We start from the raw sequence: 20,975 nt of genomic DNA on the forward strand, positions 1-20,975 counted from the left end.
AAAGTTAGCCAGTACTGTGTAGCTTTGTATTTGTTTGTTGCTTACTGCAAATAGGCCTGGGGATTTGGTATTACACTCTGCCAATCCAGACCTAGCAGTAAGACTGGAGTCAGTCGTTTAGCTTGCTGGGGTTCTGTTACTACTCTGTGAACTTAGCAAGTTTGCGGCTGTATTCTAAGACTTGCCTGTCTAATCCTTTCTCACTGTGCTAGGTGTCAGGGGTCAGTTTAGTGGCAGTAAGCTGAACCTGTGCACTGCAAGTGAGAATTAGGATTGTGGAGACTCTCCTTGTGTCTATCATTCCATCTCTGACCAAGGAGTTTACTGCCACACCCGTTGGTAACCCTTTAGGGTTTTGCTGTTGCCCTTAGCAACAGCATTTCGGGTTCTCTACGTATTAAAACACAACATCTTGCTTTTCCCATCTGAGCATTTCTAATACAAGGGAGATACCCAGTTCCTTAGCCTCTGGGCTTCTCTGTTCACTTTGTGTGTATTTTGTTACCCTATCACCTTCTGTGTACGTTATGTCATATTCCCCAGTCTGTCTGTGAGTCCATTTGTTTTGCATACCTATCCGTTCAGACACCAGTACATTCCTGCAGGCACTGGTGTGCATAACATATTCAGCAGCCTAATACTCCTGTTGAAATTTTGTGGGAATATGGAGCATACCCCTCAAAATACGTTGCAACAGGTGGTCGATCAGGTGCAGGTCCTGACTCGACAATTTAATGATTTGTCCATTAAAATGCACACCTCCCAGGCTGCTGGCGGAGCTCCCGCAGCAGCAGCACCTGCAGGGGTTAAGGAGCCGAAAGTAAATCTCCCGGATCGTTTTTCTGGAGATCGCTCGCAGTTCTTTTGTTTCAAGGAGAGCTGCAAGCTATACTTCCGGCTTAGGCCTCAGTCTTCTGGGTCGGAGATTCAGCGGGTGGGCATAGTGATTTCCTTGCTACAAGGAGACCCACAGGTCTGGGCATATGGGTTGCAGCCTGACTGTCCGTCGCTTAAAAGTGTTGATGCTTTTTTTACGGCACTGGGCATGTTATATGATGATCCTGACAAGACGGCCTCAGCCGAGGCTCAGATTTCGATCCTTAAGCAAGGGCGAAGGCCAGTTGAGGTTTACTGTACGGAGTTTCGGAGGTTGGCCCATGATACCCAGTGGAATGACCCAGCCCTGAGACACCAGTACCGAAGAGGTCTTTCTAACCAGATAAAGGACCAACTGGTACAATATCCTTTGCCTGATAGCTTGGATCAGCTCATGCAGTTATCCATCCGGGTGGATAGACGGCTGAGAGAGCGTAGGCTTGAAAGGGAGACTGAGATTTCCTTCCTTCCCAAGGGAACCTCAGACTCTGAGGAATTTTCCGAGGAGCCTATGCAGATTGGGGCTACCCGCCTCTCCTCGCGTGAGAAGACGCGGAGGAGACAGCAGGGGTTGTGTTTGTACTGTGGGAATAAAGGTCATGTGGTAGTATCATGCCCAGAAAAGCCGGAAAACTTCAGGGCCTGAGGGTGATGGGAAATATCCTGTCAGGCCAGAAGTCAGAATTTCCCAAAAAGACTTTTATCATTCCGGTGACCTTGAAGATCCTCGGTCAAACTGTCAAGACTGAGGCCTTTGTGGACAGTGGGGCCGACGGGGTTTTTATGGACCGCCAATTCGCCCTGAAACACTCTGTTCCCTTAGTACCCTTGGCATCGGAAATTGAGATTTGTGGGTTAAACGGGGAACCATTATCCCAAGGTAAAATTACCTCTTGCACTAGCCAGATTTCTTTGTTTATTGGAGCCACACACTCTGAAAAATTGTCCTTTTATGTGACTGTCTGTACTTTTGCCCCATTGGTGTTGGGGTTACCCTGGTTAAGGGCCCATAATCCTCAATTTGACTGGGTCTCTGGGGAGATTCTTAGTTGGGGTACTGATTGTTTCAGGAGTTGCTTGAGCCTTCCAGTCAGGCTCTCGCAGCTAAGTTTGCCAGGATTGCCAGGGTGTTATGCAGATTTTGCGGACGTGTTCTCCAAAAAAGTTGCAGAGGTACTACCTCCCCATCGCCCCTATGACTGTGCCATTGATTTGTTGCCAAATGCTAAGCTTCCCAAGAGCAGGTTGTACTCCCTGTCACGTCCTGAGACTCAGGCTATGGCAGAGTACATTCAGGAGAACTTGGCTAAGGGATTTATCAGACCTTCACAGTCTCCAGTTGGGTCGGGGTTCTTCTTCGTGGGTAAAAAGGACGGTTCATTGCGACCCTGCATCGACTTCAGGGAATTGAACCGTATCACGATTAAAAACTCATACCCACTGCCTCTCATTTCGGTCTTGTTTGACCAGCTTCGTACTGCCACCATTTTTTCTAAGATTGACCTACGCGGTGCGTACAATCTAATCCGAATAAGAGAGGGGGATGAATGGAAGACTGCCTTTAATACCCACTCAGGGCATTATGAATATTTAGTGATGCCTTTTGGGCTCTGTAATGCCCCTGCAGTCTTCCAGGATTTCATGAATGATGTGCTCAGGGAATATTTGGATAGATTCTTAGTTGTATACTTAGATGACATCCTAATCTTCTCCCATTCCCTGGAGGAACATCAGAAGCATGTACGCTTAGTCCTCCAGAAACTCAGAGACCACCGGCTTGGGGCGAAGCTGGAGAAGTGCGAATTTGAAGTTCAGCAAATCGCATTTCTAGGATATATTATCTCCCCAGAAGGTTTCCAAATGGAGGGTTCCAAGGTACAGGCAGTCCTGGATTGGGTGCAGCCCACTAGTTTGAAGGCGCTTCAGCGTTTCCTGGGCTTTGCGAATTTTTATAGACGATTTATCGCTGGATTTTCGTCTATAGTGGCGCCCTTGGTGGCACTCACTAAGAAAGGGGCGGATGTTGCTCACTGGTCTTGTGAGGCTAAAGCGGCTTTTGCCCGTCTCAAAAGGGCATTTGTTTCGGCCAAGGTGCTGCGACACCCAGATCCAGAGCGTCCTTTTGTGGTGGAGGTGGATGCCTCTGAGATGGGTATTGGGGCAGTGCTTTCTCAGATGGGAGTGTCTGATAATCGCCTTCATCCCTGTGCTTACTTTTCCCGTAAATTTTCGCCTGCCGAGATGAATTATGACGTGGGTAACCGGGAATTGTTGGCTATTAAGGATGCACTCGAGGAGTGGAGACACTGGCTTGAGGGGGCTAAGTTTGTGGTCTCAATTCTCACTGACCATAAGAATCTGGCATATTTAGAGTCAGCGAAGCGTCTCAATGCCAGGCAGGCACGATGGGCTTTGTTTTTTGCTCGCTTTAATTTTTTGATAACATATCGCCCTGGGTCAAAAAACATCAAGGCTGATGCGCTCTCGCGGAGTTTTGCTCCAATCCAGGAGACCACCGAGGAGCCGTTGCCCATTGTTTCCCCATCATGTATTAAAGTGGGCATTACCCAGGACCTCTTATCATTAGTCCTTAGAGCACAGGAGCAGGCTCCTCCAGACCTTCCGGTAGGTCTTTTGTTTGTGCCTCCTAGGTTAAGACAGCGAGTGTTCCTGGAATTCCATGCCAAGAAGTCGGCAGGTCACCCGGGTATTGCCAGAACTCGGGAGTTGCTATCTAGGGCGGTGTGGTGGCCCTCGGTGGCTAAGGATGTGGATCAGTGGGTTCGGGCATGTGACATCTGTGCCCGAAATAAGACTCCTAGAGGGGTTCCTGTTGGCCCATTACATCCACTCTCTATCCCATCTAAGCCATGGACCCACATTTCAATGGATTTTGTGGTGGACTTGCCCAAATCCTCGGGGATGACAGCCATCTGGGTTGTCGTTGACAGGTTTTCGAAGATGGCGCACTTCGTACCACTGGTTGGGCTGCCATCGGCCAGACGCCTGTCTGAATTATTTATGCTGCATGTTGTGCGTCTCCACGGGTTGCCACTTGATGTGGTCTCTGACCGCGGATCCCAGTTTGTGGCCAAATTCTGGACGGCATTTTTTTCCGATCTCCAGATTTCTGTCAGCTTGTCGTCAGGCTACCATCCGCAGTCTAATGGGCAGACTGAAAGGGTGAACCAGTCCTTGGAGCAGTTCCTCAGGTGTTATGTCTCCAAGTGTCAGACTGACTGGGTTGCTCATCTGTCCATGGCGGAGTTTGCCTATAACAACGCGGCTCACTCTGCTACAGGGATCTCTCCCTTCCTTTGTGTGTATGGGCATCATCCTAAGGCCAATTCTTTTGACCCCCTGGACTCCACGCCTGGTGGTTCCTCTGTGGTTTCGGTCCTTAGAGGTATTTGGCGGAAAGTGAAGAAAGCCCTTGTGTCTGTGTCATTAGTGACCAAAAGGGTTTTTGATAAGCGGAAAAGACCCTGCAGCTTCAAATTAGGAGACTTCGTCTGGTTGTCTACCAAGAATTTGAAGTTGAGACAGCCATCTCATAAGTTAGGCCCCCGGTTCATCGGCCCTTATAAGATCACCAGGGTTATCAATCCGGTGGCATTTCAGTTAGATCTGCCCCGTTCTTTGGGTATCAATAAAACATTTCATTGTTCCCTTTTAAAACGGGCGATTAGCAATCCTTCTTCCAGTGGAAGACCTTCCCCTCTTCTGATACGTGGCCAGAGGGAGTTTGTTGTTGAAAGGATTCTTGACTCCAAGGTGGTTCGGGGTCGGCTGTCATTTTTGGTGCACTGGAAGGGGTATGGCCCGGAGGAGCGGTCGTGGGTGCGCAGTTGTGATCTTCATGCCCCCAGACTGATACGCTCTTTCTTCTCGCAGTTCCCCGATAAACCCGGTGGTAGGGGTTCTTTGACCCCTCGTCAGAGGGGGGGTACTGTTAGGGTCTCCTGCCCTGTTCTGCCACGTCGTCATGGCAACCGGGAGACAAGTGCTAGCGGAGTAACCTGAGCGCAGCTGATACTCCGGTTCGGGTCTTTTGCTGTGCAGTGGTTATAGGCTCTGTGCACGGCAGGGGATCCGGTGCTGGTTTTTGTGCTCACAGTCTGTGAGGTCTTAGTGGGGCGTGGACAGCACCTGCTTTATAAGGCCTCTTCTCAGTTTAAGCAGATGCTGCTGAATCTTTGTTGGTTAGTCAGTTCCTGAAAGTTAGCCAGTACTGTGTAGCTTTGTATTTGTTTGTTGCTTACTGCAAATAGGCCTGGGGATTTGGTATTACACTCTGCCAATCCAGACCTAGCAGTAAGACTGGAGTCAGTCGTTTAGCTTGCTGGGGTTCTGTTACTACTCTGTGAACTTAGCAAGTTTGCGGCTGTATTCTAAGACTTGCCTGTCTAATCCTGTCTCACTGTGCTAGGTGTCAGGGGTCAGTTTAGTGGCAGTAAGCTGAACCTGTGCACTGCAAGTGAGAATTAGGATTGTGGAGACTCTCCTTGTGTCTATCATTCCATCTCTGACCAAGGAGTTTACTGCCACACCCGTTGGTAACCCTTTAGGGTTTTGCTGTTGCCCTTAGCAACAGCATTTCGGGTTCTCTACGTATTAAAACACAACATCTTGCTTTTCCCATCTGAGCATTTCTAATACAAGGGAGATACCCAGTTCCTTAGCCTCTGGGCTTCTCTGTTCACTTTGTGTGTATTTTGTTACCCTATCACCTTCTGTGTACGTTATGTCATATTCCCCAGTCTGTCTGTGAGTCCATTTGTTTTGCATACCTATCCGTTCAGACACCAGTACATTCCTGCAGGCACTGGTGTGCATAACAGTGTGTGTGTGTGTGTGTGTGTGTGTGTGTGTGTGTGTGTGTGTGTGTGTGTGTGTATATACAAACACACAATCCCACACCAGTGTATATACTGTAGATTTTCTACTTGTTTGTCTCTTCTAACAAATGTACACGGTACATTAATATTTAGTGTAACTATATTAGCTTTTTTTTTTTTATTGCTGCTTTCAGTATTAAAGCTTTCACCTGCCACTCACACCCTTGAGTGGCTTTAAGTATGCCCATAAGTGGAGCTAGACATGCCCTTTGGCAGGGCATGACACCCCCTTGCAAAGGCGCGCCATTCTGCTACCACCTGGAATCTCCCTAAAACTAGTTTTCAAAAGTAGTCAAGTTCTGTATGTAAATTGATTACAAGTAATTATATTAATATGATTGGTAGAGAGCGCACTGTTTATAGTAACCACCACACTTATTACCTAGGTCAGTGGTTCCCAAATGCGTTTCTCAAGGCACCCCAACAGTCTAGGTTTTAGGGATATCCCTGCTTGTGCACAGATGGTATAGTCAAGCTGACTGAGGTACTAATTAAGGGGGTAATTCCAAGTTGATCGCAGCAAGAATTCTGTTAGCAATTGGGCAAAACCATGGCCCTCATTACAAGTTGTTCGCTCGTTGCCGAGTGTCGCTATATTGCGATTAGTCGCTTACTGCGCATGCGCAAGGTTCGCAGAGCGCATGCGCTTAGTTATTTTACTCAAAAGTTAGGTATTTTACTCACGGCATAACGAGGATTTTTCATCGTTCTGGCGATCGGAGTGTGATTGACAGGAAGTGGGTGTTTCTGGGCGGAAACTGGCCGTTTTATGGGAGTGTGCGAAAAAACGCTGGCGTTTCTGGGAAAAATGCGGGAGTGTCTGAAGAAACGGGGGAGTGTCTGGACAAACGCTGGGTGTGTTTGTGACGTCAAACCAGGAACGAAACTGACTGAACTGATCGCAATGGCTGAGTAAGTCTGGAGCTACTCAGAAACTGCTAAGAATTTTCTATTCGCAAATCTGCTAATCTTTCGTTCGCAATTCTGCTATGCTAAAATACACTCCCAGAGGGCGGCGGCTTAGCGTGTGCAATGCTGCTAAAAGCAGCTAGCGAGCGAACAACTCGGAATGAGGGCCCATGTGCAGTGCAGGGGAGGCAGATATAACATGTGCAGAGAGAGTTAGATTTGGGTGTGGTGTGTTCAATCTGCAATCTAATTTGCAGTGTAAAAATAAAGCAGCCAGTATTTACCCTGCACAGAAATAAAATAACCCACCCAAATCTAACTCTCTCTGCAAATGTTATATCTGCCACACCTGCAGTGCACATGGTTTTGCCCAACTGCTAAAAAATTTCCTGCTGCGATCAACTTGGAATTACCCCCTAAGTCACCTGTGCCTAAGCATGGATATCCTTAAAACCTGGACTGTTGGGGTGCATTTTGGGAAAACCGATCTAGGTATTTTCTCTGCAAAATATACATTATAATATGGTAATTCCATTATGTCACCCATAACCATGCACCACCTATACTGTAACATTAGTTTTGTCCTGAATATTAAAAACACACACCATTATTTAAGGCTTCTCCATATGATTTATTGCTCCAGACCATTTGCATCATCAACAATGTTCTCATTATTGTTCCAGATAAGATCTTCTCCTACATGTGTGTGCTAAAGCCTCCCACATCTACACTATTCTGCTTGCACTGTAGGTAGATGTTCTTTGCTTTCTTATCAACTTTGTTTAGAATGGAGGAGGCAAGGAGCCAAGGCAAAAGGGAACAATGGGGGTAATTCCAAGTTGATCGCAGCAGGAATTTTTTAGCAGTTGGGCAAAACCATGTGTACTGCAGGGGGGGCAGATTTAACATGTGCAGAGAGAGTTAGATTTGGGTGGGGTGTGTTCAATCTGCAATCTAATTTGCAGTGTAAATATAAAGCAGCCAGTATTTACCCTGCACAGAAACAAAATCACTCATCCAAATCTAACTCTCTCTGCAAATGTTATATCTGCCCCCCCTGCAATGCACATGGTTTTGCCCAACTGCTAAAAAATTTCCTGCTGCGATCAACTTGGAATTGCCCCCAATAGCAGATCACTCTTACTGACGGGAAACAAACTCACTGCATTCAAATGGTAAAAGCAATTAAATTAGTTGAGACCGCAAGTAATGTTTCTACATGATGTTGTGATTAATGATCTGATCTTTGTTCATCTTCACTATTGTAATTGCTGTTTTGTGTGCCTAAACATACATTTAAAGAATTTATATATATATATATATATATATATATATATATATATATATATATAGTCTCAAACTCGGACCTCAGGACCCAAACAGATCACATTTTCCAGGTCACCCAGCAGGTGCACAGCTGTAGTCAAAACTAAAGGGGGGTACACACGGTGAGATCCGTGCTTGATTTCTAAGCAAACTGACTAGATTGCTTAGAAATTAAGCACGGATCTCTCCATGTGTATGCCCCATAGCAATAGCGATGTGCGGACCCGGTACTAGATTGGCCTGCATGCAGGCACAACCTTGTAGATCGCTCACTTCACCACTGTGTGAAACGAGCGTTTCCCCACCCCCCTCCCCCACTCAGCACACATCGCGCTGTGCTGAGCAGGGGGAGTGATTAGTGCTGAGTGGTCTGTGCTAGATCGCTCAGCACACATCTCCACGTGTGTGCCCCCTTAACACTTTTTAAAAGATCCACAGGTGGAACTATTTATTTAATTTGTAATTCTGTGAGTAGATGAGGAGACCTGGAAAACATGCCCTGGTTGGGGTCCCGAGGACTGAGTTTGAGAACTTATCATATAGTGTATTATGGAGTAAATGTATTATCCTCCATTATGGGGAAGAAGTGGTATCGCTACGCACCCCTGTTATTATCTGTAAGATAGCATGCCGATGAGTGGGGGCAATGTAAGAACAGTCAGTAGCACTAACCGTTCTGACACCTGCAGCTATCGATTTTGACAGCTGAAGGTATCGTTACCCCATACACCGATACTCTTACCCAGCTGCGACTGCCAGCTCCGGACTGTGCACGGGAGATCTTGTGATAGTAATGAGATCTCGCACTAGAGCCAGCTGGGAGGGGAGACACAGCGCATCAGCATTAGGCTGATGTGCTGTGGGGGGCTGATAGGGATTGCCGTAGGTGGGAGTTTTCACTCCCCCATTCTGGAAAACAAGATGATGATACATCTTGTCGCTATTGTACGGGCAGTACAGTGGTGCTTGAAAGTTTTATTCTGAGAGTCACATTGGCAAATTGTACTCATATATTTAAGGGGCCATCACAAAAAGTCAACATGAATAGTACCGTAATATACAGTACAAAAGAAATAACCTCTTCTGCAGTTATGTCACACTTCTCAGCACTGTGGAAGTCACCATTGCCATACCATATAGTGGTTATGGTCACGGGTTCAGTATGTATGACCAGCGGATGGGATGCCGGCGGTCACAATACCAATGCCGGCATCCCAATCTTTAAAATCCCAACAAGGACGAGGTAAGTATGCTATACCCTCTATAACCATAACCCTCCCTTCCTGCAGCCTAACCCTAACCTCCCCACGGTGGTTCCTTATCCTAACCCCCCATCCCCACAGCCAACCCTACTCCCTCCTCTCCCCCACTGCCTAACCATAACCCGATCCCCCCCTTTCCCCAGCCTTAATACGCCCACTATACTTACAGTCAAATGCTGACTGTCTGGATTCCAGTGACGGTCTCCAGACCCTTATAGGATTCCGGCATGAGCATTCTGATGGGTGTCGGTATTCCGGCTGTCGGGATCTCGTCAGACGGTATCTTAACCACATCCCATGGCTCTGTCACAGACTGAGGCATGCCTTTTCCTTCTCCTGTATCACATTTGGCTCCCTCACAACTGTAAAACATTTTTATTCGACTATCACTGTAGTATTTCTATCCCCCTAATATACTTGCTTGCTCTCTCCATATGTCCAGGAGACTCAATATTTTAGGGAGTTCTCCCGCACTCTCGGAAGTGTAGAGCAGCTTCTCGGTGGGTATTCAGGGGCCTGATTACATGTTTCACTACAAATTTCATCATCGTGGCCCCTCTCCCACTACACAATGCTGAAAATTATGACATTGTACAGCAGTGGCAGGCATTGACAATTCAAGGCACCATTGCTTCAGCATCCCCAACTGTTTGCCCCTTCCAGGGTCTCCCAGATGGGACCATTGTAGATTGAGCAAGTGTGTACTAAATAACAATACTCGTATAATCAGGGTTGGACTGGCACACAGGGAACCCCCAGTGGGCCCCACTTCCTTAGGGCCCACCTCGTCCTCTAGGGATCAGGTTCCAGACTGTGCACTTTAATTATACATGTGTTTCATAATACTGCACAGGACTATGGTGTATTTTGTACAGTGCATTGCTCTTATTATTCTGGTACATTATCATGCATGCACTAGCAGTATTTACTATATATATATATATTTGTTAAGGGACCCAGACCATGCACTGTCTAAAGGGTAGCCACATCCCCTCAGGATACATCACAAAATATGGGCCCCTACCACTACATTCCTCCGGTGGGCCCTTCATGCTCCAGTCTGATACTGTAATTAATGTACTAGCAGTCTAGCAATAGTTGTAATTGGATGTGCATTATATATGATCTTACTAAATGTCGATTCCTTTTTACAGGGTTAATGTCTGTGGAGGCAAGTGCTGTCATGGCTGGAGCAAATCAACTGGATCCGAAAGATGTACAAAACGTAAGTGTGGAAAATCAACACATTTTTGCTATTGAACTCCTGTTAATGACAGTAATTCCTTGGATTAAGTGCAGAATATGATGACGTACACCATCTAAACAGAGATAAATACACATGCTGGAAAAAGTATAAAAGTCACTTCAAAGTTCTGGATGCTGTCATATTTGTAGCACCTTCTTAATTGATTCCATGTTTTGTTTTTATATTGTCTTTCAATATAGTCTGAGAATACTCCAGAAATACGTTCATTTGAACCTCATTCATTTTTCAAAAAAGATATAGAAGAAAAGAGAACTGTCTTCATTTCATGTGCCACGTTGTATGAATGTTTTTGCACGGGTACAACAGTGCCCTTATACCTCTTTCACACAGAAAGTCAAATTACCAGGGTAAGAAGTTCTACCTGGTAATTTGCCGATAAACACAGGTCCTTTTTCTGTGTGAAGGGGTCAACCCGTGTTGAAATTCCCGGGACTTCGACCCAGGAATTTACCAGGGTCGGAGACCCAGGAATTTCGACCCAGGTTGACCCTTTCACATAGGAGAAATACCCATGTTGATTTGCAACTTACTGGACAGAACTGCTTTACCCAGTAATTTGCTTCCCTGTGTGAAAGAGGCGTCAGGGTGGGTCCGGCTAAGCGCTGCAGAATATGTATCCGCTACATAAATAACTGGTAGTCATAATAATAATTAGGCTAATATTCAATGACAAGCTGGTCATTTCCTAACTGATATCATCTAAGCAGAAAATACTGTCATTTGCATGCTGCTAAATTGATGTACAGTAAGAATCTTGTCTCACACCATTAAATATTCTCTGTGCATATTTGAACATTAGGAGCCTGATTCTGTGTTGGGCACAGCAGCGTCTATTGCCGCAGTCGCACCGTTGACTGTATGCTAATTCGACTACACAGCCCTTCCCTGGTGTACATCCGTGCGCCCAAATGTGCAAGGACTGAGATTCCCAATTGAGCATCATCGATGCAGCAATCATGTCGTATCATCTAACGCACCATTGACCCTTACACCAGCCCTATTGCAGGGGCAGATTATACGTCTGAATATAACATCCTTTGGGAATGTTTTTGCGCCTCTGTACTGAACCACTATAAGCTACATTTTTGTGACACCTCCATACCACACAACATCTCCATGCATCTAATTAGCCACCCTCTTCTTACCTCCCAGTCACCGTCCAGGAATGCCCCGTACGTATCCAACATACTTCCGCTACTGTGCCTCTAAAGCTGTACTGCGACCCTGTATAAACAATATCATGATGTATGTACAGTGTAATTTAGATGCGTGCACAGATGAAAAACATTGCTCCTCTGTGCCCAACATTGTGGCAGTGTCTGACTACTGTAGGTTCAATCCTGACCCTAACCAGTATTTATCTAGGTGCATCCGATCCATCCAGATCCAGCTCCTGATATACTGTAAGAGGGAGATAATTCCCGCACACCCACAACTGCTACCATTTAGACATATCAATCTTTGCAGGTACATTTTTACAAAGCGAAAACAGGCTCCTGTTTGCTGCAGACCTGCTTTCTTCCAGCCTTACAAATGTCGCAGTTCATTCTCTGTACAACTCCAGCTAAAGTATGGGAACAGTCATACTTCTACCTTAGGGTGTAACTTTTTTATTATGTATGCAGAGCTTAATATATATAATATGATTAAAGAACAGTAAGTTATATAACCTTGTATGCCAATCAAGTGACTGCTTTTAACAGTTTTGTGTAATCAAACAATTAAGAGCTCCTATAGCACTTGTGTTCTAAATTAGCTCTAAAACATGTACACATAGGCAGATTGGCCTAGCGGGACACAATGAGACATCCTGCTAGGCCGTTCCCATCATCTTCCTGGCTAAGCTGGTCCTATAGTCCTCTCACACCAAAACTGTCTGGGCCGGCTCACAGCCGCGCTTCCAGGATTTACATTCTGCTGCGGAACACAAGCCGGAAGCTGTCAGCTGCTCTGGCTTGCAGACACATCCTAGTGCCGTTAGCCGGTAGCAGCAGCGGCTGTGTAGCTGTAGTGTGGCTCCAGCAGGATGTAATAGGCTAACCAGCCACACACACCTGGGACATCACTGCAACGTGGCTTCCTCTGGCCGGGCTGGTCTTATAGTTGACTTGGTGCTCTTTGGTGGCTTGCCTTTACACTGGAACCAGCAACCTTACTGTAAGGACAGTGATGCAGATCAATACGTCCCGGCATCTCTGCATCACTTCCTCCCACAGTGTTTTACAGAGCAGGTGCAGTACCTGTATTGGAGTAGCTTTAATAAACTGTGCTGAGGGGTAGGAATATCATATTGGGACTACTGTAGTTTGTGGGGAATTAATGTTATGTGGGTGTTAGTGTAGACCGGTTAATATTTTGTGGAGATTGGTGCTATGTGGAGACTGATGTGAGGGGAATATGAATGTTATGTGGGGACTAGTGTTTGCATTATCATTATCATTATATTACGCAGATGATACTCAAATCTACCTATCCTCCCCTGATTTGTCCCTATCTGTACTGGGCCGTGTCACTGAATGCCTTTCTGCCATTTCATCTTGGATGACATCTCACCACCTCAAACTTAATATTTCAAAAACAGGGTTAATTATATTTCCACCTGCCAATAGTAGGTACCAACCTGATATCTCTATCACTGTTGAAAACTCGACAATCTACCCTACCCCACAAGCTCGCTGCCTAGGTGTCATCCTTGACTCTGATCTGTCCTTTGTTCCCCACATTCAATCTGTCTCAAAATGTTATATGCATCTAAAAAACATATAAAAAATACGACCATACCTTAGACAAGACACTGCTAAAACTCCATGCTCTCATTATCTCCCACATTGATTATTGCAATAGTCTCGTAACTGGTCTTCCGAAAAAGAGACTCTCACCACTACAATTCATTCTGAAAGCAGCTGCAAGGCTAATCTTCCTCGTTAGACATCCATTGTCTGCAGATCCACTCTGTCAGTTCCTCCATTGGTTACCTGTATTCTACCGTATTCAATATAAAATACTTTTACTCACACACAAGGCCATTAACCAAACTACACCAATGTACATCACTTCGCTTATCTCAAAATATCTCCTAACCCGACCTCTTCGCTCTTCACAAGACCTGCGTCTCTCATCCACACTCATTACTCGCTTCCACTCACGATTGCAGGACTTTCATCGGGCTGCACCCACTCTGTGGAATGCCCTACCATGCACAATAAGACTCTCCTCTAGTCTCCAAACCTTCAAGTGTTCCGTGAAAACTCACCTCTTCAGGCAAGTGTATCAAATTCCAGAACCGCCCACATAACTTTCATAAACCTTCCTATCAAATTGCATCCACTCTGCACAGTCCACACATATACTCACGTCTTCTCATTATTCACTTTTCCTTCCTCTCGACCCCGGTTCATCATTGCTGTATGACCATATCATACAGTCCACCAAGAACCTTTGCAATCTGGTGGAGAGCTATGCAATAGATAGCACTTGTGTATCCATGCCAATTTCCCTATAAATTGTAAGCTTGCGAGCAGGGCCTTCCTACCTCTATGACTGTTTGTTATTACCCAGTTTTGTTATATCATTGTTAATTCCAATTGTAAAGTGCAACGGAATTTGCTGCGCTATATAAGAAACTTTTAATAAATAAATAATAATTATTTGGTGAGTGATTTATGTTATTTGTAGGCTAGCAATGTAATGTGGGGTTCTTGGAGGATATTAATGCAATGCATGGTCTATATGAAATGTGTATGTCATTAATTTGATGTTGGAACTATTTGAGGGAAACAGGGCAGTGTATAAGTATTAATTTCTATTGGATTGGATTTAAGGGCACGCTGGAAACTGTGAGGATGAATGAGTGTCTGAGGATATTGCAGAGATTGTGACCCCGCCCCCATTAGGGCTGCTTCCATAGATTTCCCGGGCTGGTTTCCATCCCAATCTGCCCATGCATGTACTGTACATACAGTATGTACCAATAGCAAATACTGTATTGTCAGTAAAACCATTAGATCTACCAACAAAGCAGAAATAACTAGTATACATTTTATCAGTCTAAAAATAAGCTTTTTTTGTTGTTTTTTTAAAATACAGCTATACATAGACAAATACTGTAGCATGTTCCAACACTTCTGTAACTTACAACACTGCACTGAAGAGCACAGATTTATCCACGGCCCCCTACTCATATAATATCAGTATGGTCTGGCTAGCGGAACACAGAGCAATTAGTGCATTTGGTGTTCTCCAGTCACAGTTGCCTCTTATTACAGGCCTAGAAAATTGAAATACCTATCAATTATCAATAATTACACACTAAGGCTCATATCATTGGTGTTTTATTTATTTTTTAAATGCATTTTATAATGAATGGTACATTTGACACTGATTCAGTTATCCCCGAGGTCACGGAAAAACAAGACATTTTATGTTTCCACTTAATATATAATTAATAGTCTTTGCGGATTTTTACTCACACACAAATGAGCAATGGCCCTCATTCCGAGTCGTTCGCTCGTTCTTTTTTTTCGCATCGCAGTGAAAATCAGCTTAGAGCGCATGCGCAATGTTCGCACTGCGACTGCGCTAAGTAATTCTGCTATGAAGAAAGGATTTTTACTCACGGCTTTTTGTTCGCACCGGCGAACGTAGTGTGATTGACAGGAAATGGGTGTTACTGGGCGGAAACACGGCGTTTTATGGGCGTGTGGCTGAAAACGCTACCGTTTCCGGAAAAAACGCAGGAGTGGCCGGAGAAACGGGGGAGTGTCTGGGCGAACGCTGGGAGTGTTTGTGACGTCAAACCAGGAACGACAAGCACTGAACTGATCGCACAGGCAGAGTAAGTCTGGAGCTACTCTAAAACTGCTAAGTTTTTTTTGTTCGCAATATTGCGTAAACTTCGTTCGCACTTTTAAGATGCTAAGATACACTCCCAGTAGGCGTAGACTAAGCGTGTGTAACTCTGCTAAATTCGCCTTGCGACCGATCAACTCGGAATGAGGGCCAATGTTTTTATCATATTACTGTAATCACTGGTAATATGCGCAGAAAAAAACTAAAGTGAAGGCTACTACAGAGCCTCACGACTTAGTGAATCGGTTCCTAGTTATTCTCTCCGGATTTGCCATATGTATTCCCATTTTAGTTCTCTGTAGCTTTTGCAGAAGTGTGTGTTGGAACGCAACTTGTAACTTGTTTCGTTTATTTTACCTTTACTGTAAATACATGAGGAATCCTACAGGCGGGTTGGGTATGCTATCCCAGTAGTCGGGATGCCATCGGCCAGATGACTGACAGTGACATCCCAACATTGAAGATCCCGATGGTGGAGGGGCTAAGTATTCTTACACCCCCCACTCCCCTAACCTAATCTTCCATGGGTGGCAGCTAGGGCTAACCCTTGGAAGGGGGCATCTAGGACTAACCCCTCCCCAAGTGCCTAACCCTAAACTCCCTCTCCCCCCCCTTATGCGTAATCCCAACCCCCTGGCTCCCTGGGCTCTAACATACTCCTCTTTTGGCGCAAGTCTCCTAAGTGACGATGGGATTCCGGTGTCAGTCACATGACTGCTGGCATCCTGTCCATCGAGATGCTGACCGCATCCCCTACAAGCAGCACTAAAAAGAAATAGCGAAAACTCTGGTAAAAGTGTATTTGCATTTGAAATAGTATTTTTACTTGTGCTAAGGACGCTAGTAAACTACCAATTTGTATATGTCCTAAGGAACAGGTTACACTTTCATAAATGTTAATGCAATTTACAAATTTTGTGAGAAGCCGTGGAAGCCCAACGATTGGGTGGCTGAATGTTATAGACATCTTTTTTCACCTTGCATCATTTCACTAACATAAAAGGTATAAAAAATTCTGTATTAATTTGTTTTGAATCCTGTTATAAATATAGATTATTGGGTCTTGAGACAATTGAGCCCTGATTTCATATGGAGATAAGTAATTGAAAATAAGAAATGGTTTATGGTCAAAAGGCTAAAATTAGGTCTGGCAAGTGCTGCAAGTGGGCAGAAATTGAAAATATGTCTAAGCATTTTCACTGTTCACTCCTTTTTCCTGCATTTCATACCAGAGAAATCCTGGATTCCTGTTGTAATCTTAATTAGTAGGTGGAAAATACAATACAAACTTAGCATATATCAATCACTGTGTCAGTACGAATATGTACAGATAATGAAGTTGTTTTACTGCTCATTTTTCCAGCAAGACAATTCAGTGACCTGTAGATGGCAGTGTTGTTTAGTTTTGTCTGTGTAAATCAAATACAAAGTGTAGTTATTATGTATACATAGAAGAGCTGGCAAGATGTCATGTTATGAAGAATAGATTCTGGGCTGTAAATAATACTCAATTAATAATTGTTTATCGCTAGTTTCAATCTCCCTCAAGAAATATTACAGAACACTCAAACACCACTTGAACAGGGATGTTAACTCTCTAATAATAGAATACAGACCACAAGCGATTGTGGAATACGCTGTACGAGATAAAGAACTTTCTGTTGTAGTGTGCAGATAAAGGCCCAGATTTATTGTCCTGAAGTTGTTGCTTGCAGTTTGAAAGCGTCTATTTTGGAATAATCTTGTTACAAAGTTACACTGGTGCAGATTTGCTCATTGTCATATATTATAGTAGCCCAACATCACCAAATCTTTTGCAAACCTCTATGAAATCTACAGTATTTAAGCTATAGGGGTTCAGTATGATTTCCCAATAGGCAGGATGCAGACGCTCAGAATACAGACAGCGGCATCCCGACCATCATAATCCCGACAGCCCCCTGTAAAGTATCCTAACCCTCCCCTGTCCCCTACCCTAACCCTCCCTTGTGAGTGCCTAACCCTAACCCTCCCTTTCCCGCTGCCTAAACCTAACCCTCCCTGCTTGGTGCCTAACCCTAATTTCCCCTTCTACACGCCTAAACATAACCTTCCCTCCCCGGTACCTATCCCTAGCCTTCCCGACCCTGCACCCTAAACCTAACCCTCCCTGCTTGGTGCCTAACCCTAATATCCCCTTCTACGTGCCTAAACCTAACCCTCCCTCCTGGTACCTATCCCTAGCCTTCCCGACCCTGCACCCTAACCCAAGCCCTGTCTCATGCCTAAACCTAGGCCCCTGCGCGTGATGCTGGCATCTCACTGGAAGGACGTTCAGGATTCTGGCTGTTGGTATTTTGATGCCGGTATCCCAAGCGACGTGGCTATGTAGACGCCGGGCTTGTGGTGATCTTCAGGATCTCGGCGTCGGTATATCGACCGCTGGGATCCCGTCCTTCAGGAACTTAACTGCATCTTAGCTATAGTACAACATATAGTACCACAGAGTATTAATACAGTAGTGCTGGAGTACTAAATACAACTACAAAGCAATTTTGTAAGGGATGGTATCAGGATGCCGGTGCTTGGGATGCCAGCGGTCAGAATACCGACAGCGGCATCCTGATGCCCAGGATCCCCACACCTGGAAGGTAAGTATGCTAACCCTCCTCTTCTACCCTCCTAGTGTTCTACGTTGTTAGGATTAGTGTTTTGGCATGTAATAAAATCCGTGGCATACGGAAATGGGGCTATGTAATGATAGGACGATAAGTGTATGTGGACACATCTGTAAGTTTCAAAAAGGGAGAGTAATATTACCTTTTACAGATTCTTACCACAAGGAAAACGAGTCATAGTGTAGCTTGCTTTCCTATTTTCTAGTGTTGACCTATGTCCTTTCATTAAACTATGCACTAATCAGAGCAAAAACACGTTTAGACTTTTGCCAGGAAATACCCTGCACAGATGTAGCCTCAGTTATACCCTGCACAGATGTAGCCTCAGTTATCTTGTTGTTAAAAGGTATTTATTAGTATACACTGCTGCTAGATAGCTGATGCAGTGGATTAGTTTAGTCTGTGTGAATGTATCAAGTGTGATGCTGATAACAGATGGGGAATTTAAATATATAAAATATGTCTAGGTTATAAGTAGCTTTATGTAAAAAAAAAACACATTGGAAATATTTCTGTATAGTGTCCCCACTTGTGGGGTTATGTTTGCACAATCACTATAATAGCCACTCCAGGAATGCACCAGATGTCTGGAAGTGGACCAAAGAAGAATTCCAGGAATATCTAAATTGAGGTGTATTTAGGAAAACAAACTTTTCTTGGATATCAACTGATGCGGCATCATCTTACTGTTGTTTCTCGGTCTGACATAGTGTTGGGCATACATAAAAGGCTTTTTGGGGGAAATTGCATTTTTGTACAAATGAATTAACAAAATAAATTTTAGTCTGAGCCAATCAGTCACCATGTTGTTTGGTGGTCACATGATGGTATATAAGGAAGATAGAGGAGGATGAGGTGTTTTAAGTTGTGAACTTTCTAAATCCTCTCTACTTACTTCATGTCAATGTTATGTGATTGTGGATATTGGTAAGCACACACTTAGTAAATGGTATGTGATTTTCAGCCCCAAACTACAGGATTTGCTCACCACCATTTTTCATCCACTAGCCATTGGATCTACTATGCTGCCGCTTGAATGGTGAAAACTGAACCTGCCAGTGATGTGTGTCATTCAGACACTTTACCTCACCCCCAAATCACCTGCAGTTTACAGTATCATCACTGCCAGTGGATCATTTTCCATTAGGCATGTGATGCACTTGCTGGTGGCAGCGTATCGGTTGTTTTATTATTGTCAGTCTGATATTACCCAGTATCTTATTTCCACTGCACTGTGCCGTAGTGCATCTAAAGTTAAGTATGGACAGGTTGAGCATACACAGATTGCGTGAGCCTGGGGGCTGGCCAATCAGCAGGTGGGCCATAGCGGTTGCCTGTTCAGTTATCATACGCATCTCTGACTGAGTTGCATATGTGGAGCTATATGACCAGTGCTCGCTCCTCTCCAGGTGGCATATGGTACAGTACAGGGTAAATATTTAGTAGTTACTAGGAAATTTCAGGTTAATGCAGGCCATGCATCAGCCGAGCAATTCCCGATTCTCTGACGCTGATACGATCAATGGGGCGTTGACATGTAAAAAATCCCAGACTTGCCGATACCAGTCATTTTTTTCATTTCAAGGATTTCCAACATGTTGGATTTCCCTAATCCCTCAACCCAGGCATCATGAGAATGGAGAATAGCTCTGATACTCCACTGATGAATTGGCCCCTTCCCAGACTGTTTCCAGGTATCAGCTTGTTTTATTACTGCCATAACCTAATAACCTCATAATGAAATTAATCAAATTGTGTGTGTGTGGGGGTGGGGGGGGGCTCAATCATTAATGGACAGCCTGATCAGGACCGTCTTTAGCAAAATGGGCCCCAGAATTCCAAAGGCCCGTGGCTGGTAGCACCCTCCCCCTGCACAGTCGCGGAGGATAGTCCTGCATGGGGAGGAAGCAGAGACCGGTAATGGACACAGAGTTATACACAGAGTAGAGTTGCATGGCAAGAGGAGGCACACCATGTTGCCGTATATTACCAACACACACCCATCTTCTCAGCGCGTCACAGTAGGGCTCTACCTGCTGGCTGTGGCTGAACAGGCTGTGCCTCCTCTCGCATATAGATGTCCAGGCTGGGTAGGAGAGCCCCGGGAGCAGCGGTGGGAGAGGGAGGCCGGTGCTGCACAAGACTGGCTGCCAGGTAAGATATGTATTATTATTCCTGTAAATGATTTGTTTTTTTCGGACAATAGCTAGCCCCCATCTCCCCCCCACACACACACAGCTACCGCCACCATTAGCACACACAAACCTTCTCCAGCAGAGGATTGGTTAAAAGGGACCCCAGTGCTTTGCTTTGCCCAGGGGCCCGCACTGCTGATAAGGAGGCCCTGCCCCTGATAACTGTCTAGTCCTCCACTGCTCACCGCTTACACTTTCCTCTTGTACCTCCCCTCCAGAATCTCTTGGAGGGGAAATGCGACAAGTAGACAAGTATTCTTTACTGTATGTATACTAAGTTCAAAACCCTGAAAAAATTATACAATAAACTCTGATAAAATGAGCAGGTGAAACAGTTAAGAACTAAAGGAAGTGATGAACATAAAACCATGCGCTGTGCTATTATCATCGTGTGTTTCTATGGGAAATGTTTTCTCTTTGTGTAACTCGTTCTCATAAATGTCCATATTTTGCACCCTGATAAGCATCGTAAGTTTTAATCCACTTTTTATTCTTTTTATGCTGCAGAGCCATTAATCATGTGAATGTCTGTAAGAATACATAGTTTCTGATAGTTTTCAGAACAACTGGGTCACAGGTTCTGCAATGTGTGGGTGGTTTCTAAACAACAGAATGTTTCCTTTCCCGAGGCCAGAGATAAAGCTGTAGAAAAACCAAGCCAATTCCAGCATACAGAAACACAAAAAGGTATCTGTAATTTCCACAAAAATGAAAGTATTTTATCTGCAAACCACGTA

At 44.8% G+C, this 20,975-nt stretch overlaps 1 protein-coding gene across 4 annotated transcripts in view; it reads left to right on the top strand.

Annotated features, from left to right (window-relative positions):
• LTBP1 (latent transforming growth factor beta binding protein 1) overlaps window positions 1-20,975 on the top strand; it is a 660,590-nt gene that overhangs the window by 62,157 nt on the left and 577,458 nt on the right. For all 4 annotated transcript variants that reach the window (XM_063917963.1, XM_063917960.1, XM_063917961.1 and 1 more), the window contains exon 2: window positions 10,426-10,496. In XM_063917963.1, coding sequence (XP_063774033.1) covers window positions 10,426-10,496 — 71 coding nt within the window. The remainder of the gene's footprint in view (window positions 1-10,425; window positions 10,497-20,975) is intronic.

Source organism: Pseudophryne corroboree, chromosome 4 (genome assembly GCF_028390025.1).
Source record: "Pseudophryne corroboree isolate aPseCor3 chromosome 4, aPseCor3.hap2, whole genome shotgun sequence".
Taxonomy (NCBI): Eukaryota; Metazoa; Chordata; class Amphibia; order Anura; family Myobatrachidae; genus Pseudophryne; species Pseudophryne corroboree.